This window comes from Stenella coeruleoalba (genome assembly GCF_951394435.1).
Source record: "Stenella coeruleoalba genome assembly, chromosome: 8".
Taxonomy (NCBI): domain Eukaryota; kingdom Metazoa; phylum Chordata; class Mammalia; order Artiodactyla; family Delphinidae; genus Stenella; species Stenella coeruleoalba.
Genome location: NC_137154.1, coordinates 47,797,639 through 47,822,044, shown reverse-complemented (window position 1 = coordinate 47,822,044; position 24,406 = coordinate 47,797,639). Strand labels below are relative to the sequence as shown.

Genomic DNA, 24,406 nt, shown 5'->3' with positions numbered 1-24,406 from the left:
GTGCTCAACAGTTATAGGGATTATTGGATGGATGAATAAGGGGACGCAGCTTATTAGAAGTCAGCCTGTCTGGGAAAGGTCATCCGTAGCTAGGGTCCAACTCCCAGACTCTCTCTTCCCCACATGTTACTGGTTATCGGGAAAAGGAGGCTGTGTGCCCCAAGGTGTGCTGCACACAGAGGATCCTATAATGAACAGTGTATCTTTTCCTAGGAGCAGGGCGTGGTAACGCGGGTCTAAGACGCAGGCCGGGAGCGGGAGAGTGGGAGCAGCCCCTTGCCCCGCGAGCCAATGGGAAGAGACTCTCTGGGCCGGGCTGTGAGGGTCCAAGCATTCCGGGCGGCCCACCCAGCACTCCGCGCGCGCTTGCTCGGCTCACAGCGCCGGAGGGAGTTTTGGCGTAAAGGGTCAAAGAGTGAGTTCCCCTTTCGCAACAGACAGCAGGTAACTCTTGAGCCCCTCCCTTCCCTCTTTCTTTTCCTTCCTGGGTTCGTGGCTTTCAGCGCTGGAATTGAACCTTCGCCACCAATGCCCACCGTGTGACCCAAGGTATGGAATGACCGTCCTCTTCTCTGCGTGTATTTTGCCTGCTCTAAAATACAAAGTTAAATCCCGTGAGCGTCTTGCCAGTGCCCGGATTCTGTGTGGAAGACAAGAAAGGGCAGGCAAACTCGGCCCGAGGCCCAAGAGGAGAGCTGCTAGGACCCCGGGGGTGGAGAACGGTGCTGGCTAGAGGGCGCCGGCGGTGACCGGGCGGGAGAGGCCACTTCCCAGGTTCCCGTCCGCTGCACCTGGGGAGGCGGGCAGCCCGGGACCGGGGTGCCCACGTGGGTAATGAGTGCAGTTTGGGTGAAGACCTAGTGTAGCCTTTAACTCGCGGGCAATGCCCGCGAGGTGGTATGATTATCCCCACCGTCAAGAGTTCTGATGAATTCAGGCAAGGTTCTCTCCCCTCTGCCTGGAGCAGGTGTTTATCGTTCAACCCCAGAATCTTCCCTCCACCTGGGCTCCGCCATTATTCCTCCACCCTGTGACGCCTCCAACCCCCTCGCCCGACTGGAGACAAAACCGCTAGCCTAAAACTTTGCACTCTCTATGCTCCTCGCTACCAATTGCTCTCATTCCTCTTCTAACAAAGTTCTAAAAAGAATAGCGCATATTTGCTCCCTGCGTCAGTCACCCTCTACCCATAGTAGTAGTATCACTCCCACTCCTTCCTCCCCCAGCAGAGACCTAAAATTGCTCTCTTGGGCTTCCCTGGTGGCGCTAGTGGTTGAGAGTCCGCCTGCCAATGCAGGGAGCACGGGTTCGTGCCCCGGTCCGGGAGGATCCCACATGCCGCGGAGCGGCTGGGCCCGTGAGCCATGGCCGCTGAGCCTGCGCGTCCGGGGCCTGTGCTCCGCAACGGGAGAGGCCACAGCAGTGAGAGGCCCGCGTACCGAAAAAAAAAAAAATTGCTCTCTTCACAGAGGTTTCCACTGAGCTCCCACCCTCCAAATTCAAGTACAGTTGGCAGGCATTCATAATCTTTTTGAGATTTGACAAATTGATATTGCCTCTCTCACCTTTTTATTTTTCCACGTATTTAAGTAATGTATTCTGATTAAAGAAAGTTGTTACAAATTGTCCTAAACCCAAAACACAACAGTAGTTAATACTTTGATATATTTCATCCATTTTTTATGCAGAGGTTTCAATTCCTTAGTTGTAATCCTTATGCTCCTACCATTTGCTTTTAACCATGCATGTGTTGCATATTGCTGTATGAAGAGATCATTTTAATGGCTGAAAACTCAAGTGTGTGCCATATTTTTATGCATTTATTTCACTAATCATCATTAAATTTTAATTTGTTGACAATTATTTACTCTTCTATTATGCACAAAACTTTCTCTTCTGTATTTGGAATTCTTTCCATTGGATAATTTCCCATAGAGAAGTTACTGATTGAACAGTCATGCATATTTTTAAAGTTCTCCAGAGCTGTGAAACCTGCAGCTTTCCAAGAGTGTACAAATTAACATTTACACTAACAATATCTGCTTCGTTCCATGCTCATCGTTATATGGTATTGTTTCTTAAAGTTTATTTTTGCCATTTTAATAAGTGTGGAGTGATATCACCTGGTTTGTATTAGTTTTGGTATCTGCTTAAGTTTGAACATTTTCTGAAATACTTGTTAGCTATTTTCCCCCTGTCTGAAAAGGTTATTTACAATCATTTTATTTCAGTGCTTTTTCTAATATATTTGTATTATGTCTTTTGGTGATATGAACCTTTTTAAAACCATATTTTAGAGGGGACTGTAGCTCATATAGAAGACTGCATAAAACATAAGTGTGCATCTTAGTGAATGCTAACCCAGTGATATCCATGTGAACCATCACCAGGTCAAGGAATAGAAGATTACTATTACCATACCACACTCTACTAACGTATTACCATTACTGTGGAGTGCCCAAGAGCCCAGGGGAAGCTTCCTGATTACAAATCCCTCCCTCCCTGCAGAGGTAACACTAAACCGATTTTTATGGTAATTACTTCCTCACCCCAGCCCATTTTTAAAATATGGCTTTAACACTTACACGTACATCCATAAACAGTATCCCAGTTTCGTTTTCTATTTCTTAGTTTTGATATTTTTATAAATGGAATTATATGGTATATAATCTTTTGGGGTTTGACTTCTTTCAGTGATTATGTTTGTGTGATTCATCCTAGTGGCATGTAACTACAGATCATATATTTTCACTGCTCCATAGGATTTCATTCTATGAATTTACCAGTTTATTTGTTGGTTCTACTATAGGTTTGCTCTTGGATCTTTTCCAGTGCTTAGGAATTACAAACAATGCTGTTATGGCTCTTTTCGTATGTCTCTTGGCATATACCTGCACACACACATTTCTGTTAGGTATAATATATTCTGAGGACTGTAGTTGCTAGGCCATCGTGTATGCATAAATCCAATTTAAAAATAACCATCTTATTTTAGAATAGTTTTAGATTTATAGAAAAAAGAGTTCTCGTGCACCCACACCCAACTTCCCCTATTTTTAACATCTTGTATTACTAACGTATATTTGTAACAACTAAAGCAATTAATTAAAACTATTAATTCACACTTAGTTCAGATTTCACTGCTTTTTTTTCCTAGTACTCTTTCTGCCCTTGGATCCTTTCTAGGATACCATATTATCAATACTTTTAGGCATCTTGTCTCCTTAGTCTCTGCTGGTCTGTGACAGTTTTTCAGTCTTTCCTTGTTTTTAATGACCTCGACATTTTTGAGAGTTACTGGCCAGGTATTTTGTAGCATTTCATTTAGGTTTGTCTAAAATTTTCCTCATGGTTAGACTGGGATTATGGTTTTAGGGGAAGAATATCACAGTGGTTATATGCCATTCTCATCAAATCACATCAGTGGTACACACTGTGAACAGTGACTTATGGTTGATGATATTAACCTTGCTCACCAGGCTAGGGCAGAGTTTGTCAGGTTTCTCCACTTAGCAAATCACTAAGAATGATCCACACTCCTGGGTGGGCGTGGGCTGGAGTTAAGATCCACCTCCTGGAGGAAGGAATAGCTACATAAAGTATTTGGAATTCTTCTGTAAGTAAGATTTGTCTCTTTCCCCCCATTAATTTATTCATTCAGTCATTTATCTATATCAGTACAGACTTATGAACATTTGCTTTATACTTTAGGTTATAATACATTACTTACTTTTGCCATTGGGAGCTCTTTTGGGTTGGTTCTTGTATCTTTTTGACCTACCTCATCCTTTTCTTTTCCTTACTTTCTGGCATAACAAGAAGCTTTAGACTCAGTTTGTATCCTCCCAGCTCTAGAATCAGCAGTTTCTCCAAGGAGCCCTCATTCCTCTTATTGGAGAATGGTATTAGAAACCAAGATCTGGGTCTGGGTGCGTATCTCCAATTTTACTAGTTAATGCCAACAGTTCTAAAGTGGTTTTACTAATTTAAAATTCAACTCATTATTTGTCAAATTTCCTAAAAATATTTGCTGTTTTCAGTTTACCTTTTGTGTTTGAATTCCTATGGACAAGAATTTTTAATTTCAACATAGTTAACAATATATCTCCTGATTCTTGATCATTTCCCTTATTGTGTCCAAGCTGGTAAGTTCCTCCTTTTCTAAGGCGTAATGAATATGCTCTGCTTTCCTCCCTCTTGTCTGAAGTATTAACAATGTTCTGATTTATGTATCTGAGATTTATTCTGAGGATACTAATTTTTGTCTGAATGGTTTACAAGTTGTCCTAATAATCTACACTGAATGCTTCCCTTCCCAATTATGATGTTTCTTCTGTCATACATTACAATCTCATGGGAATGCCTTTTTCTGAGCTATCTGCTCTGTTTCTTTGATTTGTTATGGTAATGTCATAGAGAAGGGCTGATGAGTTGTGTACGAAGCAGTAGAGGGTAAGGCTTTGGAATTGGTTTCAACTGGGGCAATTTGCTGCCCTGGGAGGATCTAGCAATGTCTGAAGACATTTTGTTTGTCACAACTGTGGGAGATTGAGGGTCCTAACGGCATATAGTGGGTAGAGGCCAGGAAGGCTGCTGAACATTCTACTATGCACTTACAGTATCCCCCAAATAAAGAATTATCTGGCAAAAAATGTTAATAGTGGTGAGGTTGAGAAACTGCTATAGGAGATTACAGTGGCCCAAGAAAGGAAATCAGACAGGAATGTATGAAAAGGGTGGGAATATCCTATTTCCTAGATAAAATGTAACTTCTCCAAGACCTTCTCATCTCTACCCTTTATGGAAAAGAATTCCTCCTTCCTTTGTGTTCTGGAAGTGCTAGAGCTCAGAGGACCGCCATTATATATTTAGAGGTCTTCCCTTTCCCCTAGCCCGGTGTTCAGCACGGGGTCAGATATCAGAGCATAGCCACACAGATTTCATTAAATCTGAATTCCCAGTGTCTGGGAAAATAAAGTGAAATTAGAAGGCAGGTGGTACCTTAGTAGAAAGAGAATGAATTTTGTAGTCTGATAAGCTACTTGTCAACTCTGTAACCTGGGCAAGCTTCTTAATTTCTGAGTCCCTGTATCTGTAAAATGTGGATAAAACCAAACTTTTGGGACTAGAGAAAATTTTCATAAAGAACCTGTCACAGTAGATCCTCAACAAATATGGTAATTATTAATATGTGCTGAGTGAATAATTTATTTTGAACAAATATCTTTTCATTATTATAGGTGGTAGAATTTTACATCAATAAGTTTGCAAATTGAAGTAGATCCTCTTAGGCCATGGGTTCCCATTTTAGTTCAGAACATTTTGGAATTTATGAATGCCATCGCAGAAGAGGAGCCACACCAGACAACATCTGTTTTCCTCTTCCCAAGAATGTAAACAAAGGAAGACCACAAAATTAAAAAAAAAAATTCCTTCAAGAACAGCATAAAACCTTTGGGAAGGAAGCCAAAGTATAATGTACTCTCTGTCAGAGTTGTAGGTATCATATAGTAGAAACCCAGTAGGATTCAGAACTTACAGATCTTGGCTCAAAGTTTCACCTAGAAAGGCAGGAGGAAAATGAAGGAAGTATGGGATATGATGAGAGCCAAGGGGGGACAAAATATCAACAATTAAGGCATTGTTAAAATAGTATTATATGTATGGCACCCTGTAAATTAGGTGCATGTGTTATCTTCCAGTCCTTGTGGAGGTAGGTACTGTTATTTTTCCTGCTTACAGATATGAAAATTGAATTTTAAAATGGGTTTTACAAAAGGGTGGTCATTGGTCTGAGCTATCTCAGTGGGATTGTGGTAGCAACAGTTAGATTGCAGGGGACTGAGGAGGTATAATACGTAAAGTATAGAAGACTGAGGACGTTTGACTCTGAAGATGAAGGGGATATGAAGTGAAGGAAACACTCGTAAAAGACTAAAGTGGACTTGGGCGTGTTTCAGTGCTAATGGGAAGGACTTAGAGGACAGGGAGAAGTTGAGGCTAGAGAAGTGAAGAGAGATTTCTGATGGATTAAGTCCCTTAATAATTCCTGACTCTAATGAGATTCAAGGGTGAAGGAATGAGGTATAGAAAAGGGGCTAGAGCCACCTTCTTTTGTTACAGGAAAGAAGAAGGAAAAGATAGGCTCCCATGCAGTGATAACTGTATATTACATGTCACATTTTCCCTCACCTACCGTATTTTGTATGTTCTGGAGGAATTTCAGTATTCCTTTGAAGTTTCCTCAAATTTTCTCCTTTTTGCTTCTTTAAAAAAAAAATTACTGGGCTTCCCTGGTGGCGCAGTGGTTGAGAGTCCGCCTGCCAATGCAGGGGATGTGGGTTCGTGCCCCGATTCGGGAAGATCCCACATGCCGCGGAGCGGCTGGGCCCGTGAGCCGTGGCCGCTGAGCCTGCGCGTCTAGAGCCTGCGCTCCGCAACGGGAGAGGCCACAGCAGTGAGAGGCCCGTGTGCCGCAAAAAAAAAGAAAAAAAAATTACTATGGAACCTGTTTTGGTCAGATCCTAATCTATAATCTAGATTATTTCTGCAGTCCAGTGAAAACAAACAAAACCCTAAAATAGCCGATAGCTCACAGGTTACTGTAGGAGAAAGTCCTGATTTACTTTGTAATTTTCAGATAATTCACCTTCTGTTTAAGAAGTAAAATCTCCCTCTGTACATTTTTCCTTGTCCCATCAATCTTATCCAATCCCATTGGCAAGAGTAGGGGGTGGCATATGAAAGGCTGGAAAGGAGAGGGGGTTGGAGAAAGATCTAGGTTGAGTTCTAGCTGTACCACTTACTAGCTCTGTCTCTTTAGGCAAATCACTGAAGAGGAGACGAGGAACTTGAAGATACGGTTTAAATGTTTGCAGTACCCGTGCTAAATAAGAAATTGAATAAGGCTCTTAAGATGTCTGATAAATAAGAGGAAAACAGAGGGCTCAAAAGACTAGGATTTGATAGCATTTGAAGAACAGTCACCATGGGAGTGAAGGCATGAAACTGCTCTATTAACTGGAAGGTATTAGTTTAAGAGTTTAATTAATTTAAGGGACTCTGCAGAGTTTGGGTAGCTGCTGATGATAAAGTATAAGTGAGAGCATCAGAGTGAAATGCTAGAGTGGAATGAGGTCATGGGGGTTGAGGTGGGCGAGAATGCTGTTTGGGAAGGACTTTAACTTTGAGCTCACCCAGAATAATTGTGGTGTTGGGGAGTGGATGTGAAAGTAGCTTGTGAGCTAAGAATGCAGATCTTCAGGGACTAGTATGGATTTGTGACCAGAGATGACATGACAAGAGGTAAATGGTGATATATGCCAATGGTGACACACGTGCTTCAAGAGTAATGATGGGGGTACAGTAACAACTTTTTTTTTTTTTTTTTTTTTTGCAGTACGTGGTCCTCTCACTGTTGTGGCCTCTCCCGTTGCGGAGCACAGGCTCCGGACGCGCAGGCTCAGCAGCCATGGCTCACGGGCCCAGCCTCTCCGCGGCATGTGGGATCTTCCCGGACCAGGGCACGAACCCATGTCCCCTGCATCGGCAGGCAGACTCTCAACCACTGCGCCACCAGGGAAGCCCAATAACAACGTTTTAGGCTGAGATGTATGTTGGGTGTTGGTGGGGGAGAGAGAGAATGAAGAAATTTGCCAATACTTAGTAGGAGCCTGTTCTGAGCCAGCTGATATAGGAACTCTACCTTATTTAATCCATACCACAGTCCTCTGAGATTGGTTCTGATATCCTTGCTTTGCAGAAGAGTAATGAGAGATGAATTGCCTTTCTTTATTACTTACAGGTCATAAGTGTGGGACTGGGAGTAACTCTTGGGAAGGTGGAAGAATCATAGATTGGTCTATATTAGAAGAATGTTTTTATGATAGAAAATGTATTACAGTGGACAGGAAGTCAGTACTGAGCCTGATACAGTAGGCTTCAATACAGATTTGTTGAATTAATATATGTTTTTAGAGGTATTTCATTTTCTAAACTTACTTTTCCATAGGCCCCATTTATTCCACATTCTTTTGATTATTTTTTCCCCACTGAAGCTTGAATATTGATCCCTGGACAAGATGACAGATTTGTCATCTTCCTCCTTCTTTTCTGATTTGGGGCTGCTACTGTATTTGGAGGAGCTAAACAAAGAGGAATTAAATAGATTCAAGTCACTCCTAAAGAATGAGACCACGGGACCTGGATCCTGCAGGATACCCTGGTCTGAAGTGAAGAAGGCCAAGCGGGAGGATTTGGCTAACTTGATGAACAAGTACCATCCAGGAGAGCAGGCCTGGGGGGTGGCTCTCAAAATCTTTGGCAAGATGAACCTGAAGGATCTGTGTGAGAGAGCAAACGCAGAGATCAACTGTGAGTGATGCTGGACACACTTCTACAGGTGGAAAGAAGGAAGTGGTTCCTGGAGCCCATTGGTTCTATGAGAGGGACTTGGGGATTAAACCATTCTGTGAGACACAGGCTCCATGGTACTCAAGTATGTTGGATCGTTTGAGGAACACTAAACAGGCTGGAGGGTTCTGAGTACTGTTATTCAGCCTGGCTCCTTAATTGCGGGTAATTCATCCATCTTGTACCAATTAGAATGATTAAAGGAATTGAGTGAAAAGAATTGCCCCATCTAGTGCTCCTTTGCCTAAACTACAAATAAAGTCATAGGTTGGCCTAAATTTTGAGGACACTCAAATATGACCTTAAATCTTTGCTGAAATATGAGGAATGGGCAAAAAATTATTAAAGGACATAAGGCAAAACAGTAGTTTTAGTCATTCCCAGGCGTGAAATTCTGTAGACATCTAAAATTCCTCCTTCGTATACAAGGCTTTAGAGCTCCAAAATGTATATCCATTCTTTCTTTCTTTCTTTTTTTTTTTTTTGCAGTACGCGGGCCTCTCACTGTTGTGGCTTTTCCCGTTGCAGAGCACAGGCTCTGGACGCGCAGGCCCAGCGGCCATGGCTCACGGGCCCGGCCGCTCCGCGGCATGTGGGATCTTCCCAGACCGGGGCACAAACCCATGTCCCCTGCATCGGCAGGCGGACTCTCAACCACTGCGCCACCAGGGAAGCCCCATTATTTCTTTTGAGCCTCACCATATCCTTGTGAGGTCAGTACAGTCGAGGAAACTTAGGCTTAGACTAGACTACTTGCCTTAGAGTTACAGGGTGGGAAGCATGGCAAGAGGCATCATGCTTCAGTGTTGTTCACACCACATCACTTCACCCTCAGCTGAGCTGGTGGAGTCTGAGGCCTTGTTGGCTCTAGTTTCTTAAACCCAGATGATCATAGAATTGGACCCTGAGGAAAATTCTGGCCCCTGTTCTGGCCATCACCAAATTCCCCTTGTTTTTGGTAAATCTCACGATCCTTTTGGAACCTGTTGCAGGGACAGCCCAGACTGAGACCAGAGGACACTGGGGCCAGAGAGGTACAAGGTGATCAGGAAGCAGTGCTGGGTAAGTAGATGGGCTTTTTGTCAGATTTGGGAGGTTTGTGCTTTTGAAGCATCATGGGGGAAAGTTATCTCCCAGGGGACCTTTGTTCAACCCTTGTTAACGTCTTGCAATATCCTACCTGTTCTGTGATTATTGTTCAAAAAGAGTTGACAAAACTGGCTCTCTGGACAAAGTCAGAAACAGAACCATGTTAATTCAGAGCCTCAAAAGAGCAGTATTTGGAAATGGCCAGTCAAAAATTGACAGTCTGATGAACAAAGGTATCTTGATATCTTGTTTTATAGACTGAAGAGTCCCTGAGCTGACAGGGATTATTTGGCTTTTTGTGTCTCCTCTCTTCCATTAGAAATGATGCTGTAGGGACTTCCCTGGTAGTCCAGTGGTTAAGACTTTGCCTTCCAATACAGCAGGTATGGGTCTGATCGCTGGTCGGGGAGCTAAGATCCCACATGCCTTGGGGACAAAAAAACCAAAACATAACACAGAAGCAATACTGTAACAAATTCAGTAAAGACTTTAAAAATGGTCCACATTCAAAGAAAAATGTTTATATAAGCAGCTCATGCAGCTCAATATTAAAAAAACAAACAACCCAATCAAAAAATGGGCAGAATACCTAAATAGACATTTCTCCAAAGAAGACATACAGATGGCCAAGAAGCACGTGAAAAGCTGCTCAGCATCATTAATTATTAGAGCAAATCAAATCAAATCAGATCAAATTAATGCAAATCAAAACTACAGTGAGGTATTACCTCATACCAGTTAGAATGGGCATTATCAGAAAATCTACAAACAACAAATGCTGGAGAGGGTGTGGAGAAAAGGGAACCCTCTTGCACTGTTGGTGGGAATGTAAATTGATACAGCCACTATGGAGAACAGTATGGAGGTTCCTTAACAAACTAAAAATAGAACTACCATATGACCAAGCAATCCCACTGCTGGGCATATACCCAGAGAAAACCATAATTCAAAAAGAGTCATGCACCCCAGTGTTCATTGCAGCACTGTTAACAATAGCCAGGTCATGGAAGCAACCTAAATGCCCATCAACAGACGAATGGATAAAGAAGATGTGGTACATATATACAATGGAATATTACTCAGCCATAAAAAGGAACAAAATTGGGTCACTTGTAAAGATGTGGATGGATCTAGAGACTATCGTACAGAGTGAAGTAAGTCAGAAAGAGAAAAACAAATATCGTATATTAACACATATATGTGGAATCTAGAAAAATGGCACAGATGAACCAGTTTGCAAGGGAGAAATAGAGACACAGATGTAGAGAACAAACATATGGACACCAAGGGGGGAAAGTGGCAGGGGGTGGTGGTGGTGGTATGATGAATTGGGCTATTGGGATTGACATGTATACACTGATGTGTATAAAATAGATAACTAATAAGAACCTGCTGTGTAAAAAATAAATTAATTAAAATTTTTTTAAAAAGAAATGATGCTGTAATTGAGTTCCAGGATGGTGACAACTAGTCTGTGTAAAATGTTATTTCTAGGACCAGGTTTTCTCAGTCTTAGTTCAATACCATTTCCAGTCCCCCTACTTTGTTTTGAATGCTATATGGCTGAATTCTAGGTTATATAAATTGAATTATAATACAAAGAAAACTGGACCAGCTTAGCTCAGCTATGCTGCTTTCTAATGGGCTACATTATTTCATTCAAGAAATAATTGAGAACCTATTTTATTCTAAGCACTAATAAATAAAAATGTCTTATTGTATCAAATGATTTTGAAGGTAAGTTCCTGCTTGGACCTTAATTTCTGATACAATATAAGGAAGCTTATTTTTGTGGTATAACTGACCATAAATTTGGGAAACCAAGGTTCTACCTCCATAGAAATTTACTTTGGAAAATTTGGAAGATAGATAAAAGTATAATGAAGATAGTAAAGATCATCCTTATAATCCCAATTTTTTAAAAGTACAGCACTGTATGGTATTATACCATAAAAAGAAAGTATCTGACTTCTAATACCATACCTTCCCCTGGGGGAGAACTAAGCATAATTTAGTGGGATATGAACTTTGTTAGATGTTTGCACTGAATGCCCTAGTAGAACAAAGAAAAGAATTATATGCTTTAAAAACTAAAGTAATTCCAGCTTGAGATATGTGCTGTGAATGGAAAATATACTGTGTTCTGAGAATGTACAAAAGAGAGAACTATCTATCTTTGGAGTTCAGAGAAGTCTTCCCAGAGATAGTGACATTTAAATTGAGCTCTAAAGAAGGAATCAGACTGAACTAGGGAAAGATGTAACTATATTTTCATTCTACTTGGACACTTGGGAATTTCTTTTCTTTTCTTTAAAATATTCTTCAGGCTATGCTTCAATGTTCATTTCTTTCTTTCTTTTTCTTTTTTAGTTTGTACCTCTCCCTCACCTATTTCTAAATTCCTCCCATCTCCCACCCCTCTGGCAACCACCTGTTTTTCTCTGTATCTATGACTCTGTTTCTGTTTCATTATGTTTTTTAGATTCTACATATAAGTGAACTTGTACAGTATTTGTCTTTCTCTGTCTGACTTACTTCACTTAGCATAACACCCTCTAGGTCCACCCATGTTGTCACAAATGGCAAGATTTCATTCCTTTTTATGGCTAATATTCCATTGTGTATATATACCACAGTTTCTTTATCTGTTCATCTGTTGAAGGGCACTTAGGTTGCTTTCATATCTTGGCTGTTGTAAATAATGCTACAATAAACATAAGGGTGCATATATCTTTTTGAATTAGTGTTTTCATTTTCTTTGGCTAAATACCCAGGAGTAGAATTACTGTATCGTATGGTAGTTCTGTTTTCAATTTTTTGAGGAACCTTCTTACTGTTTTCCATACTGGCTGTACCAACTTACATTCCCACCAACAGTGCCTGAGGGTTCCATTTTCTCCATATCCTCGCAAACACCTGTTATTTGTTGTCTTTTTGATAATAGCCATTGTGACAGATGTGGGGTGGTATCTTATCGTGATTTTGATTTGTATTTTTCTGATGATTAGTGATGTTGAGAATCTTTTCATATGCTGTTGCCCATCTGAAGTCATCTTTGAAAAAATGTCTATTCAGGTCCTCTGCCCATTTTTCAATAGGTTTTTTAAAAAAAATAAATTTATTTATTTTGCTGCATCAGGTCTTTGTTGCTGCACGTGGGCTTTTCTCTAGTTGTGGCGAGAGGGGCTACTCTTCGTCGCAGTGCACGGGCTTCTCATTAGGTGGCTTCTCTTGTTGCAGAGCATGGGCTCTAGGCGCACGGGCTTCAGTACTTGTGGCACTTGGGCTCAGTAGTTGTGGCTCGTGGGCTCTAGAGCACAGGCTCAGTAGTTGCGGCGCACGGGCTTAGTTGCTCCGCAGCATGTGGGATCTTCCCGGACCAGGGCTCGAACCCATGTCCCCTGAATTGGCAGGCGGATTCTTAACCACTGTGCCACCAGGGCTTTTTTTTAATGTTGTGTTGTATGAGCTCTTTGTGTAGTTTGGCTATTAACACATTAATGGATATAGTATTTGCAAATATCTTCTCCCATTCAGTAGATGGCCTTTTTGTTTTGTTGATAGTTTCACTGTGCAAAAGCTTTTTATTTATTTATTTATTTATTTATTGAAGTATAGTTGATGTACAATATTATATAAGTCACAGGTGTACGATATAAGAATCATAATTTTTAAAAGTCCATTTATTGTTATAAAATATTGGCTATATTCCCCGTGTTGTACAATATATCCGTGTAGCTTATTTTGTATGTAATAGTTTGTACCTCTTAATCCCATACCCCTATAGTTCCCCTCCCCCCAACTGGTAACCATTAGTTTGTTCTCTATATCTGTCAGTCTGCTTCTTTTTTGTTATATTCATTAGTTTGTTGCATTTTTTTAGATTCCACATATAAGTGATATTATATCTTTCTCTGTGTGACTTATTTCGCTTAGCATAATACCCTCAAATGCAAAAGCTTTTTTAAAAAAAAACTTTTTAGTTCCATGTAGTCCTATTTGTTTACTTTTGCTTTCATTTCCTTTGCCTGAGGAGGCATATCCAAAATAATATTGCTAAGACCAGTGTCAAAGAGCATACTGCCTATGTTTTCTTCCAGAAGTTTTATGGTTTTAGGTCTTAACACTTAAGTCTTTTTAAAAAAATTTTTATTGGAGTATAGTTGATTTAAAATGTTGTGTTTCTACTGTACAGCAAAGTGATTCAGTTATACATATACATATATCCACTCTTTTTTAGATTCTTTTCCCATATAGGTTGAGTTCCCTGTGCTCTACAGTAGGTCCTTATTAGTTTTCTATTTTATATACAGTAGTGTGTATATGTCAATCCCAATCTTCCAATTTATCCCTCCCCCACCCTTTCCCCCCTGGTAACCATAAGTTTGTTGTCTACATCTGTGACTCTATTTCTGTTTTATAAATAAGTTCATCTGTACCATTTTTATAGATTCCACATTTAAGCGATATCATATAATATTTGTTTTTCTGTGTCTGACTTACTTCACTCAGTATGGCAATCCCTAGGTCCATCCGTGTTGCTGCAAATGACATTGTTCCATTCTTTTTTATGGCTGAGTAATATTCCATTGTATATATGTACCACACCTTCTTTATCCATTCCTTTGTCGATGGACATTTAGGTTGCTTGCATTGCATTTAAGTCTTTAATCCATTTTGAGTTTATTTTTGTATATGGTGTGACAAAGTAGTCTTTTGCATGTCAGCTGTCTACTTTTCCCAACACAATTTATTGAATAGGCTCTCTTTTCTCAATTATATATTCATATTTCCTTTGTTGTAGATTAATTGACCATATAAGTATGGTTTCATTTCTGGGCTCTCTTTTCTGTTCCATTGTTCTGTGTGTCTGTTTCTGTGTTAGTACCTTACTGTTTTGATTACTGTAGTATAGTCTTAAGTCAGGGATTATGATACCTCCAGCTTTGTTTTTCTTTTTCAAGATTGTTTTTGCTATTTGGGGTCATTTGTGTTTCCATACAAATTTTAGATTGTTCTGGTTCAGTGAAAAATGCCCTTGGTATTTTGATTGGGATTGCATTGAATCCGTAGGTTGCCTTGGGTAGTATGGTCACCTCCACTTTCTGGAGAGTTTTTTTCCTAAATGGATGTGAATTTTGTCAGAAGCTTTTTTGGCATCTATTGAAGTGATCGTATGATTTTTATTATTTAATTTGTTAATGTGGTGAATCACATTGATTGATTTCCAGATACTGAAATCTCCTTGGGGATAAATTCCACTTGATCATGGTGTATGATCCTTTTAATGTATTGTTGAATTTGGATTGCTAGTGTTTTGTTGAGGATTTTTGTGTCTGTGTTCATCAGTGATATTGGCCTGTAATTCTCTTTTTTTGTGATATCTTTGTCTGGTTCTGGTGAGAGGGTGATTGTGGCCTCATAGAATGAGTTTGGGAGTATTCCTTCCTCTGCAATTTTTTGGAATAGTTTCAGAAGGATAGGTGTTAACTCTTTTCTAAATGTTTGATAGAATTCTCCTATGAAGCTATCTGGTCCTGAACTTCTGTTTGTTGGGAGTTTTTTTATCACAGTTTCAATTTCAGTACTTGTGTTTGGTCTGTTCATATTTTCTATTTATTCCTGGTTCAGTCTTGGGAGATTGTACCTTTCTAAGAATTTGTCCATTTCTTCCAGATTGTCCATTTCATTGGCATATAGTTGCTCGTGGTAGTCTCTTATTCTTTGTATTTCTGCAGTATCCATTGTTAACTTCTCCTTTTTCATTTCTAATTTTATTGATTTGAGCCCTCTCCCTGTTTTTTTTGATGAGTCTGGCTAAAAGTTTATCAATTTTGTTTATCTTTTCAAAGAACCAGCTTTTAGTTTCATTGATCTTTGCTATTGTTTTCTTCATTTCTATTTCATTTATTTCTGCTCTGATCTTTATGATTTCTTTCCTTCTACTAACTTTGGGTTTTGTTTGTTCTTCTTTCTCTAGTTGCTTTAGGTGTAAGGTTAGGTTGTTTATTTGTGATTTTTCTTATTTCCTGAGTTAAGACTGTATTGCTAGAAACTTCCCTCTTAGAACTGCTTTTGCTGCATCCCATAGGTTTTAGATCATCGTGGTTTCATTTTCGTTTGTCTCTAGGTATTTTTTTATTTCCCCTTTGATTTCTTCATTGACCCATTAGTTGTTTAGTAGCATATTGTTTAGCCTCCATGTGTATGTGTTTTTTAGTTTTTTTCTTGTAGTTGTTTCTGTGTCTGTTTCTGTGTATTAGGTAGGTCAGTTGTGCTTCCTAATCTTGGGGAAGTGGCTTATTTAGGAGCTGACCTGAGGCCCAGTAGCACACTTCCCTCTGGTCAACAGAGTTATATGCTCTAGTGGTGACTCCTATCTGGGCTGCATGGGCCCTTCTGTTGTGGCAGGGCTACAACAGGCCACATGCCGACTGTGGGCACACAGGTAGGCATGGCTGGCCCCTGGCCTGGTTGCTAGGCCCTGCCTAGTGCAGAGGCTGCTGGCTGCTGGTGGAGCTGGTCCTGGAGCAGCTGGCTGCATGGCCTGGGGGGTCCCTGTCCTGGTGCTGTCCCGCTGGTGAGTGGGGCTGGGCCATGGGTGGCCGGCTGCAGGCCCAGGGTTCCCAGAGCTGGTGTTGACCTGCTATTGGGTGGGGTTGGGGCGTGGTGTGACTGGCTGCACGGTCTGGGCTGACCTGTTGGTTGGTGGGGCCGGATCACAAGGTGGCTGGCTTTGGGAGTACAGGGGTGCCAGGACTGGACCAGTCTGTCCTGGCACCCCTGGGTGGAGCCAGGTCCAGAGGTGACTGGCTGTGGCACTCTGAGGGGTTCCAGGGCTAGTAATGACCCACTAATGGGCAGAGCCAGGTTTGGGGTGGTAGATGAGGGAGGTTCTGGGGCCAGTGCTGGCCCACTGGTGGTTGACGCTGGATTCCAGGGATGCTGGCTGAGGGGCCTAAGATATCTTGGAGCTGGTGTGTCCACCCGCTGGTAGGCAGGGTCCAGGGACTGGTGTCTGCCCACTGGTGGGGGTCTGGGGGATGGGTCCTGGGCCAGCTGGGATGCTCAGGGGGGCCTACGGCTTCTATCGGCTTGCTGGTGGGTGAAGCTGTGTCCCTAAGTGGTTGCTGCTTGGTCTGGGGTGCCCCAGGACTGGTGCCAACCAGCTGGTGGGCAGGGCTGGGTCCTGGTGCTAATGAGCTAGGGGAAGGACTCCAAAATGGCTCTTGGCAGCACCAGTGTCCTCGTGGTAGAAGGAACTCCCCAAACAGCTGCCATCAGTGTCTGTGTCCCCTGGGTGAGTCCCAGTTGCCTCCTGCCTCTCTGGGAGGCTTTCCAAGATCAGATACTAGGTCTTACCCGAGCTCCTTTCAAATTACTGCTTTTACTCTGGGTCTCAACATGTGAGATTTTGTATGTGCCCTTTAAGAGCAGAGTCGTGTTTCCTACAGCCCTCTGGCTCTCCCGAAAGTAAGCCCTGCTGCCTTCGAAGCCAAACGTTCTGTGGGCTCATCTTCCCAGTGCAGGACCCCAAGGTGGGAAGCTCGCTGTGGGGCTTAGCCGTCTTGATCCTTGGGGAGAATGTCTGCAACTGTTCATGTCCACTAATGGTTTATCTGTATAAAGCGGATGATTTTGATCTGTAGATTCAGATCTGTGTTCAGTTCCTATCTGGGTATTATTGTTAATTGTTGCCTGTGTTCTCCTTTTATCTGGATGATGGCTCTGTTCTCCACATACATCCTCTTTTTTCTCTGTAGAATAGAAGTACAGGGAAGAAAAAAAGTATTTCTGGAACGAATCTAATTTTTATTTTCCATCATTAATTTCTGCATTGTGGGTTCTGTTTTCTCAGTTTATAATGTGGGTTTTAAACCTACAAGAATATTTTTGTTTTATTTACATTCTTTTCTCATTTAAACCAGCTGTACTTTGATTTCAGCATGTGTCACTTCCTGGTCCTACTCTAAGGGCAATATTCTTAAGATTGAAAATCATAGAATTAATTCTGATCATGTGTATCTTCTGGCTCCCTTCTAACTGATTTAGGTGACGGAGCAGAATACAGAGTTCAAATAAGGGAAACATTTTGCATCATGTTAGATAAGAACCATTTGCTTGGAGAATCTGAAAACTTCTGTCATGAAATTGCTCAGGAAGGCCGAGAACTGTTGGAACGTTTGTTTGATGAGGATGTCAGAACAGGTGAGCAGCCTGTTCTGCTGATCCTTCAGGGGGCTGCGGGAGTTGGGAAGACAACCTTGGTGAGAATGGTGATGTTAGACTGGGCACAGGGCAGCCCCTACCAGCAGGAATTCACCTATGTTTTTTATCTCAATGCAAGAGAAATGAACCAGTTGAGAGAGAGAAGCTTTGCTCAAATGATATCAAAGGACTGGCCCTGCACAGAAGGCCCCATTGAAACGATTCTGTCCCAGCCGAGTAGTCTCCTTTTTATTACTGATAGTTTTGATGAACTGAACTTTGCCTTTGAGGAACCTGAGTGTGTGCTGTGTACAGACTGGACCCAGGTACACCCCATGTCCTTCCTCATGAGTAGTTTGCTGAGAAAAGTGAAGCTCCCTGAGTCGTCCTTATTGGTGACGACAAAACTCACAGCTTGTAAAAAAACATAGGGAAAAAACATAGGTAAATTTCTGCTGGTACGGGTTGCCCTACCTCAGGGTTGCCACACCTCAGATCATCAAACATTAGATTCTCATCAGGACCTTGAAATCTAGATGCCTCGCACGTGCAGTTCACAGTAGGGTTTGCGCTCCCATGAGAATCTAATGCCGCAGCTGATCTGACAGGAGGCGGAGCTCAGGTGGTAATGCGAGCAATGGGGAGCGGCTGTAAATACAGCTGAAGTTTTGCTCGCTTGCCCACCTGCGCTCACCTCCTGCTCTGCATCCCGGTTCCTAACAGGCCACGGACCAGTACCAGTCCATGGCCCAGGGGTTGGGGACCCCTGGTTTAAATGTTTAAGCCCTAACTTTTTAAACATAAATAACATGGGATATAAGACAATACATTGATTTTGCTATTTTAATTTGAATAGTATGAAGAAAAAATGGTAACAGATTGTTGTAAGAATGTAATTTATTTTCTCTCTTTGAAGTTTAATTTCTTTAGATGTCTTTAGATAAACACAAATTACTAATTTTTTTTTTTTTTTTTGCGATGTGCGGGCCTCTCACTGCTGTGGCCTCTCCCGTTGCGGAGCACAGGCTCCGGATGCGCAGGCTCAGTGGCCATGGCTCACGGGCCCAGCCGCTCCGCGGCATGTGGGATCTTCCTGGACCGGGGCACGAACCCATGTCCCCTGCATCGGCAGGTGGACTCTCAGCCACTGTGCCACCAGGGAAGCCCCAAATTACTAATTTTTAAAATATTACATTATTCCAAGTTTCCAAAATCAATGAGTAAGTTTAGAAAATATATTCAAGTTAACATTAAGGAGAGTATAGCCGCTGTTAGTAACTAAGAATTTAGCAAAACAGATTATATCTCAAGCTTGACCCAGATAGTATAGTGTTTGTAATATTGTCTCATTCCAAGATTTATAAGATCCTAATTTATAAAGATTAACTCATTTAAATTATACACCCAGATTTATATTTATATTCTTTTAAATATTAACATAATTATAAAGCAGAAACTAACACACCATTGTAAAGCAATTATACTCCATTAAAGATGTTGTAAAAAAAAAATAAATATTAACATAAGTAATGATTATTTGACCTATAAGGGAACTGTAAGAGATTTAGGAAATTCTTTAGTTTAGACTTATTGTTAAAGAAATGCAAAGCCTTACGTGATCTAAGAAAACGTGTGCATTTTTATTTCTCACTTTAGTAAAATCAGGGAGAAGTCCCATAGCCATTTTAGGTCTCAAATTTTAGACCACATTGATTTATCGAATGATTTACTTTGCTTTAGAACAGGCCCATGAAGCCTGTCTTATTAATGTAAAAGCTCTTTCTCTTGTGAGCACCATTCCTCTGGCACCTGTGGTGCATTCGGCCCATACGTGGGGAACACATAAGTTCTGCAACCCTACTGCTTTAGCAACAACTCCATTCTGCCATATCTCAATGTCTAGTTCATATCAGAAAAATAATCTCACACTCAACAACAAGAAATTCTTGGGCAACCTGAAAATTAAGCAGCAGGCATTTTTAGAAAAGAAAAATATATTCAGACAGCTGTTCTGAATATAATAAGAACAATAAAATCAATAAGAACAACAAAAAAATAATAATTATAATGTGCTTACTTTGAAGGGGCTTTGGAAATTTTCAGCCCAGGGCCTCGTTTTAGTAGCAATATTAAGAGATTATAGGGCTGGTTCTCCAATAGGACCCAAAAGTAAGTTAATGTATCTCCTCCGTTTCGCTGGTTCATATTTAGGGATAAGTATGGAGCCACAAACCTCAGCTCTCATCTTCCCTTTTGACTGAGTCACTGGTGATTGATGTTACATATTAATATAAACGAGATAGGACCTTCAAACTCTAGGAAGAGAAGAATTATATATATTTTTTATTACCTTAATGCATGTGAGAGGAGAGTACTGATGATCTTTTTTTCTGCTTTAACAAAATTCTTTCAATATTTGTAACATGTAGGAATTCCAAAATATCAATTTGAACATTGCAAGAGAGACACATTTTTATATAAGACAATCAAAATTACAGACTTAAAAGCGCTTAAGGGTTGTTTTCACAAGGCATAGCAACAATTTCTAAGGTCCAGGTATCTTGTAAGATTCCCTTGTTATGATAAAACAATAAAGCACAGCAAAAATGTTCTTACAAAATATTTTCTGACTTGTAATACCATCTGCTTTTCTTTGCAGATGCAAGGGAAAGAGGGAACATTTTCTTTTCATGAGGCTGAGATTTCATTCATAAAGCATTAGGAGGTCCATAGCTGAAGTTCTATTAATTGGCACGAAGAAAAGAAGAGAGTTTGAGAAGCTCAAACTTATACTATGGAAAGGATAAGAGCAAAATAGATTATGAACAAAGGGACTCGGGGGCATGTACTGTTTATATCTCCAGTTAGAAGCATTTTTTAATGTTTTCAGTACCACTTCTATTTCTTGATTCACATGAGCTACATTTTGTTTCATTTTTGTTTTGTGTCCAGGTATGTTGGAACATTTGCAGGTTATAGTGCCTGTTTTTAATTGATGATTATTAGTTATTACTCTTCAGGGTTCCCCCCCACAAATATATCTTGATCAAATTCAAAAGGATTAGAGCATTTAAAATACCCTTATGTAAGGCAGTATATTTAGTATACCTCGATCATACAATTTCCAGTATGTTCATTTAATCTAGGATTACAGGGGCTAAATATTTTACCCTTTGAACTCTTTGAAAACTTTTCTGACTTTTTATCATGGCAACACATGAATACAATTATTTAGACTCAATTCTGTACACTTAATTTTTAATCAATGTATACTGCTAGTTTTTGGTTTTGTTTTCTTAAACTCACCTTTCCTACTGTATAAAATCTTAGTTTTGATTCATTGCATGATTGGGTGGTACAATTTTAAACTAACGTTTTCATGCAATGTGTGTGAATGATACATTTTATGACTTCCTTTATGTCCTTTGACTGTCTTCACAGATGAATGACGTGTATCTTGGTCTTAGGCCTCCACTGTGTTCTTCACACTTTGACTTTGTTACATTACTTTTTTCTAGTGTTCTAAAGAGAAGTCTAAGGATAACCTGACACTTCAACCCCTTAACTCCCTCCCACCTTCCCAGACTTTCTCACTAGTGTTCTCAGGATTTTTTTAAATTACTTTTACATTTTATTACTTTTGATCTGTGGGAAACATTTCTTTATTCCCCTCAGAAATGATTTCTTTAAATTGGTTTTTTAAAATGACGTCAGGGCTCACTCTGTTGCACGTGCTGTCTCTGTCTCTCTTTTTTAAGAGCATCTAATAGTCATTAGTTGTAGCTCTGTTCCTATATAACTCTTACTTATTTTTTGTCCTCTAAATCTTTTTCCCCCTTCCTTCTTGGGGAGTTTCGCATATTTATTTATATTGATTTTGCTTTTCATTTCTTCAAATTCAGACTTCAGTTCTCTATTGTTTTTTTTGTTTTGTTTTGTTTTGACTTTTTTTTTTTTTTGAGGCATGCAGGATCTTAGTTCCCCAACCAGGGATCGAACCTGTGCCCCTTGCGGTGGAAGCGTGGAGTCCTAACCAGTTGACCTCTAGGGAATTCCCCTGATCTCCACTTCTGATGTGGTATTCTTGTTTCACAGAGTCTTCCTATACATTTAAAATGTAAAGGAAGCCTTTCTAAGCACTTTCTTCTGTTTCCTAGTTTTCTGGGTTTTATACATGTGCTTATTTTCTGTCCCTTAGTGTAATGTTTTCTTTCTGTTAAGCTTTAATATTTTATCCGCAGGTCCCATAATATTGGAGTCTTTCTTCTGTCTAGAAGAGCTCTATTCAAACATAGTTTATAAGATTTCCCTTGTTTCCCTAATTGCCTACCTGGCTGCTGATATAAACCCTTTTGTATTAATCTGCTCAGGCTCCCATAACAGAATACCCAAAATAGCACAGACTTAAACAATATAAATTTATTTCTCACAGTTCTGGAAGCTGGAAGGTCAAGATCAGGGTGCTGGCAGGGTTGGTTTCTGGTGAGGCCTCTCTCCCTGGCTTGTAGATGGCTACCTTCTCACTGTGTCCTCACATGGCCTTTTTGTGCGTGTGCTCACTCCTGGTGTCTCTTCCTCCCCTTATGGGGACATCAGTCCTATTGGATTAGGGGTCCACTCTTACAACCTCATTAACCTTAACTACCTCCTTAGAGGCCCTGTCTCTAAATACTGTCACATTGGGCTGGGGGGTAGGACTTCAACATACAAATTTGGGGAACAATTCAGTCCATAACAACTTTTCAAAGCAAGGTGAGGTTTTCAGCCTTGAGCCATGTTCTAGGTCACCCACTGAGGTCTAATTCTGGACTGAGGAGGGAGTTTCTCCTGTTCCTACCTCTCTATACCCTGATTTTGATGTAGAGAACCAATTCTCAAGGGACTCAAGTTGATACGTCCTTGATTAATGGGAGTAAATGGAACAATTCCAAGTTCCAGGAATGCTGCTGCCTGACTCTTCTTACCAATAGCTGATATTAGCCCCAGCCATGGTCAAAGCCCAAGTCGTCTCTAGATATGAGTCTCTGAAAATAGGGGCTCTACATGTACTTCTTATTTTCTTCTTCTGTTTCCCTTCCTCTTTTACTTTATTTTTAGAAACCATTTTATTTTATTTCTGATTTCCTTCTCATTTTCACTGTTAAGGACAGGGTTCCTCAGAAAACATAGGTTGGCTCCCATGAAGAAATGAGCTCCTGGCAGACAGTTTTGTGGTTGTCACAGCTTTTACGTCTGATTTCCTGCCCACCTCTATTCTGTTTCAGAAGTCAAAGAATGCAAGGATACAGCCATCCTCCAGTCTACCTTCTTCCAAGTTGTAGTTAAAGGAAATTTCTCCCAGATTAAAAAAGATTATAATGTGAAGATATTTTTAAATGCTTGCATACATATTTCGTGGGGGAGCTGGGGAGGTGGGGATGGAAGAGACAAGCTTCCTCCCCTCCCCTCCCTAACTCTCTATCAGAGCCCTGTGCTTTAGTTAAATCATTCTCATTCTGTGTCGGGAAGCTGGATTTTCAGAACAAATCCCAAAGACTGGGAAACCACACCCTCTGGCTGGGTGAGTGGGGGTTATAATTATTCTCTGAGGAGTGGTCATTTCTATTTTCCTATATTGTTTTCCAGCTTGGAATCAGTCCTGCGACCTAACTACGGTTTGTTGCCGAAATATCTCTAAGGCTCTCATCAGAAGCCAAAGCTTGTTATCTCTGAATCCATCAACTAATAATCTCTTGGATGACAGAGTGAAGATGTCGTGTGAGGCCTTAATGCATCCAACGTGTAACCTAGAGAGATTACCGTGAGTCTTTCTGTACTATTTTCTATAGATTCATTTTGTTCAGTCTTGCGTAGCTTAATTATGACCTGAATGGGGAAACTGCTTGGGTCCTGACATTAATTGGCTCATTCATCAATCCTGCAAGACCTCCTCCTTTTCTTTTTCTACCTCCCTTCCTCTTTCACTTGACTTGTAGACATCTCTTTATGATGGACATCTTATTTTCATTGTTTTCGAGGCTTATCCTCTCTCCTCCTATGTTTTGTTTCATCATACCCTGTCCATAGCTGCAATGGAATTCATGATTTAAGTAGGTTTGATGAGGTTGCTTCTGTAGTAGAGATGTAGGGGTTGTGAGTACCAGCTAACTTCCCTGTGAAGGAGGAGAGAAGGACGCACTTTGGGAATTGACTGATCCCTCCCCATCTGTCTTTCTCCTTCAGCTTAGAAAGCTGTGGGCTCACGGTAGCTGGTTGTGAGGATCTCTCTTTGGCTCTCATCAGCAATAAAAGGCTGACACTTATGATTGGTGGACAGTGTCTTGGGAGATAGTGGAGTAAAGCTTATGAGTGATGCCTTGAAACATGCAGAGTGCACTCTACAGAGCCTTGTGTGAGTGTCTGCTAGTTGTCCTCCTTCCAATATAATACACATTTTGAAATATATTTAAGCTGGGAAAATATTATGGACCTATTGTGTCCCTTGCTTTTTCCCTAGAATCTTTAATGATAATGAAGATGATGAGGATGATGATATTAATAATCGCCATTTATTTTGTCCTGACTTTGTGCTGGGCCCTGCGCAAAATTTGTTTAACCTGAACGGAAGTACCTATTGGTGTCAGATTGGCCACCTGAGTTCTAAGTGCCTCACTGAACAGGTAAGGAATGTGAGGCGTAGAAAGATTATGCAGCTTTC

General features: G+C 40.8%; 1 protein-coding gene across 1 annotated transcript in view; it reads left to right on the top strand.

Annotated features, from left to right (window-relative positions):
- The first annotated feature begins 253 nt into the window (after positions 1 to 253).
- NLRP14 (NLR family pyrin domain containing 14) overlaps positions 254 to 24,406 on the top strand; it is a 51,845-nt gene continuing 27,692 nt past the window's right edge. The window contains 10 exon segments of the mRNA XM_079929556.1: positions 254 to 444; positions 6,824 to 7,027; positions 7,400 to 8,373; positions 9,405 to 9,414; positions 9,416 to 9,474; positions 17,554 to 17,709; positions 23,335 to 23,509; positions 23,932 to 24,012; positions 24,014 to 24,100; positions 24,206 to 24,368. Coding sequence (XP_079785682.1) covers positions 8,082 to 8,373; positions 9,405 to 9,414; positions 9,416 to 9,474; positions 17,554 to 17,709; positions 23,335 to 23,509; positions 23,932 to 24,012; positions 24,014 to 24,100; positions 24,206 to 24,368 — 1,023 coding nt within the window. The 5' untranslated portion in view covers positions 254 to 444; positions 6,824 to 7,027; positions 7,400 to 8,081.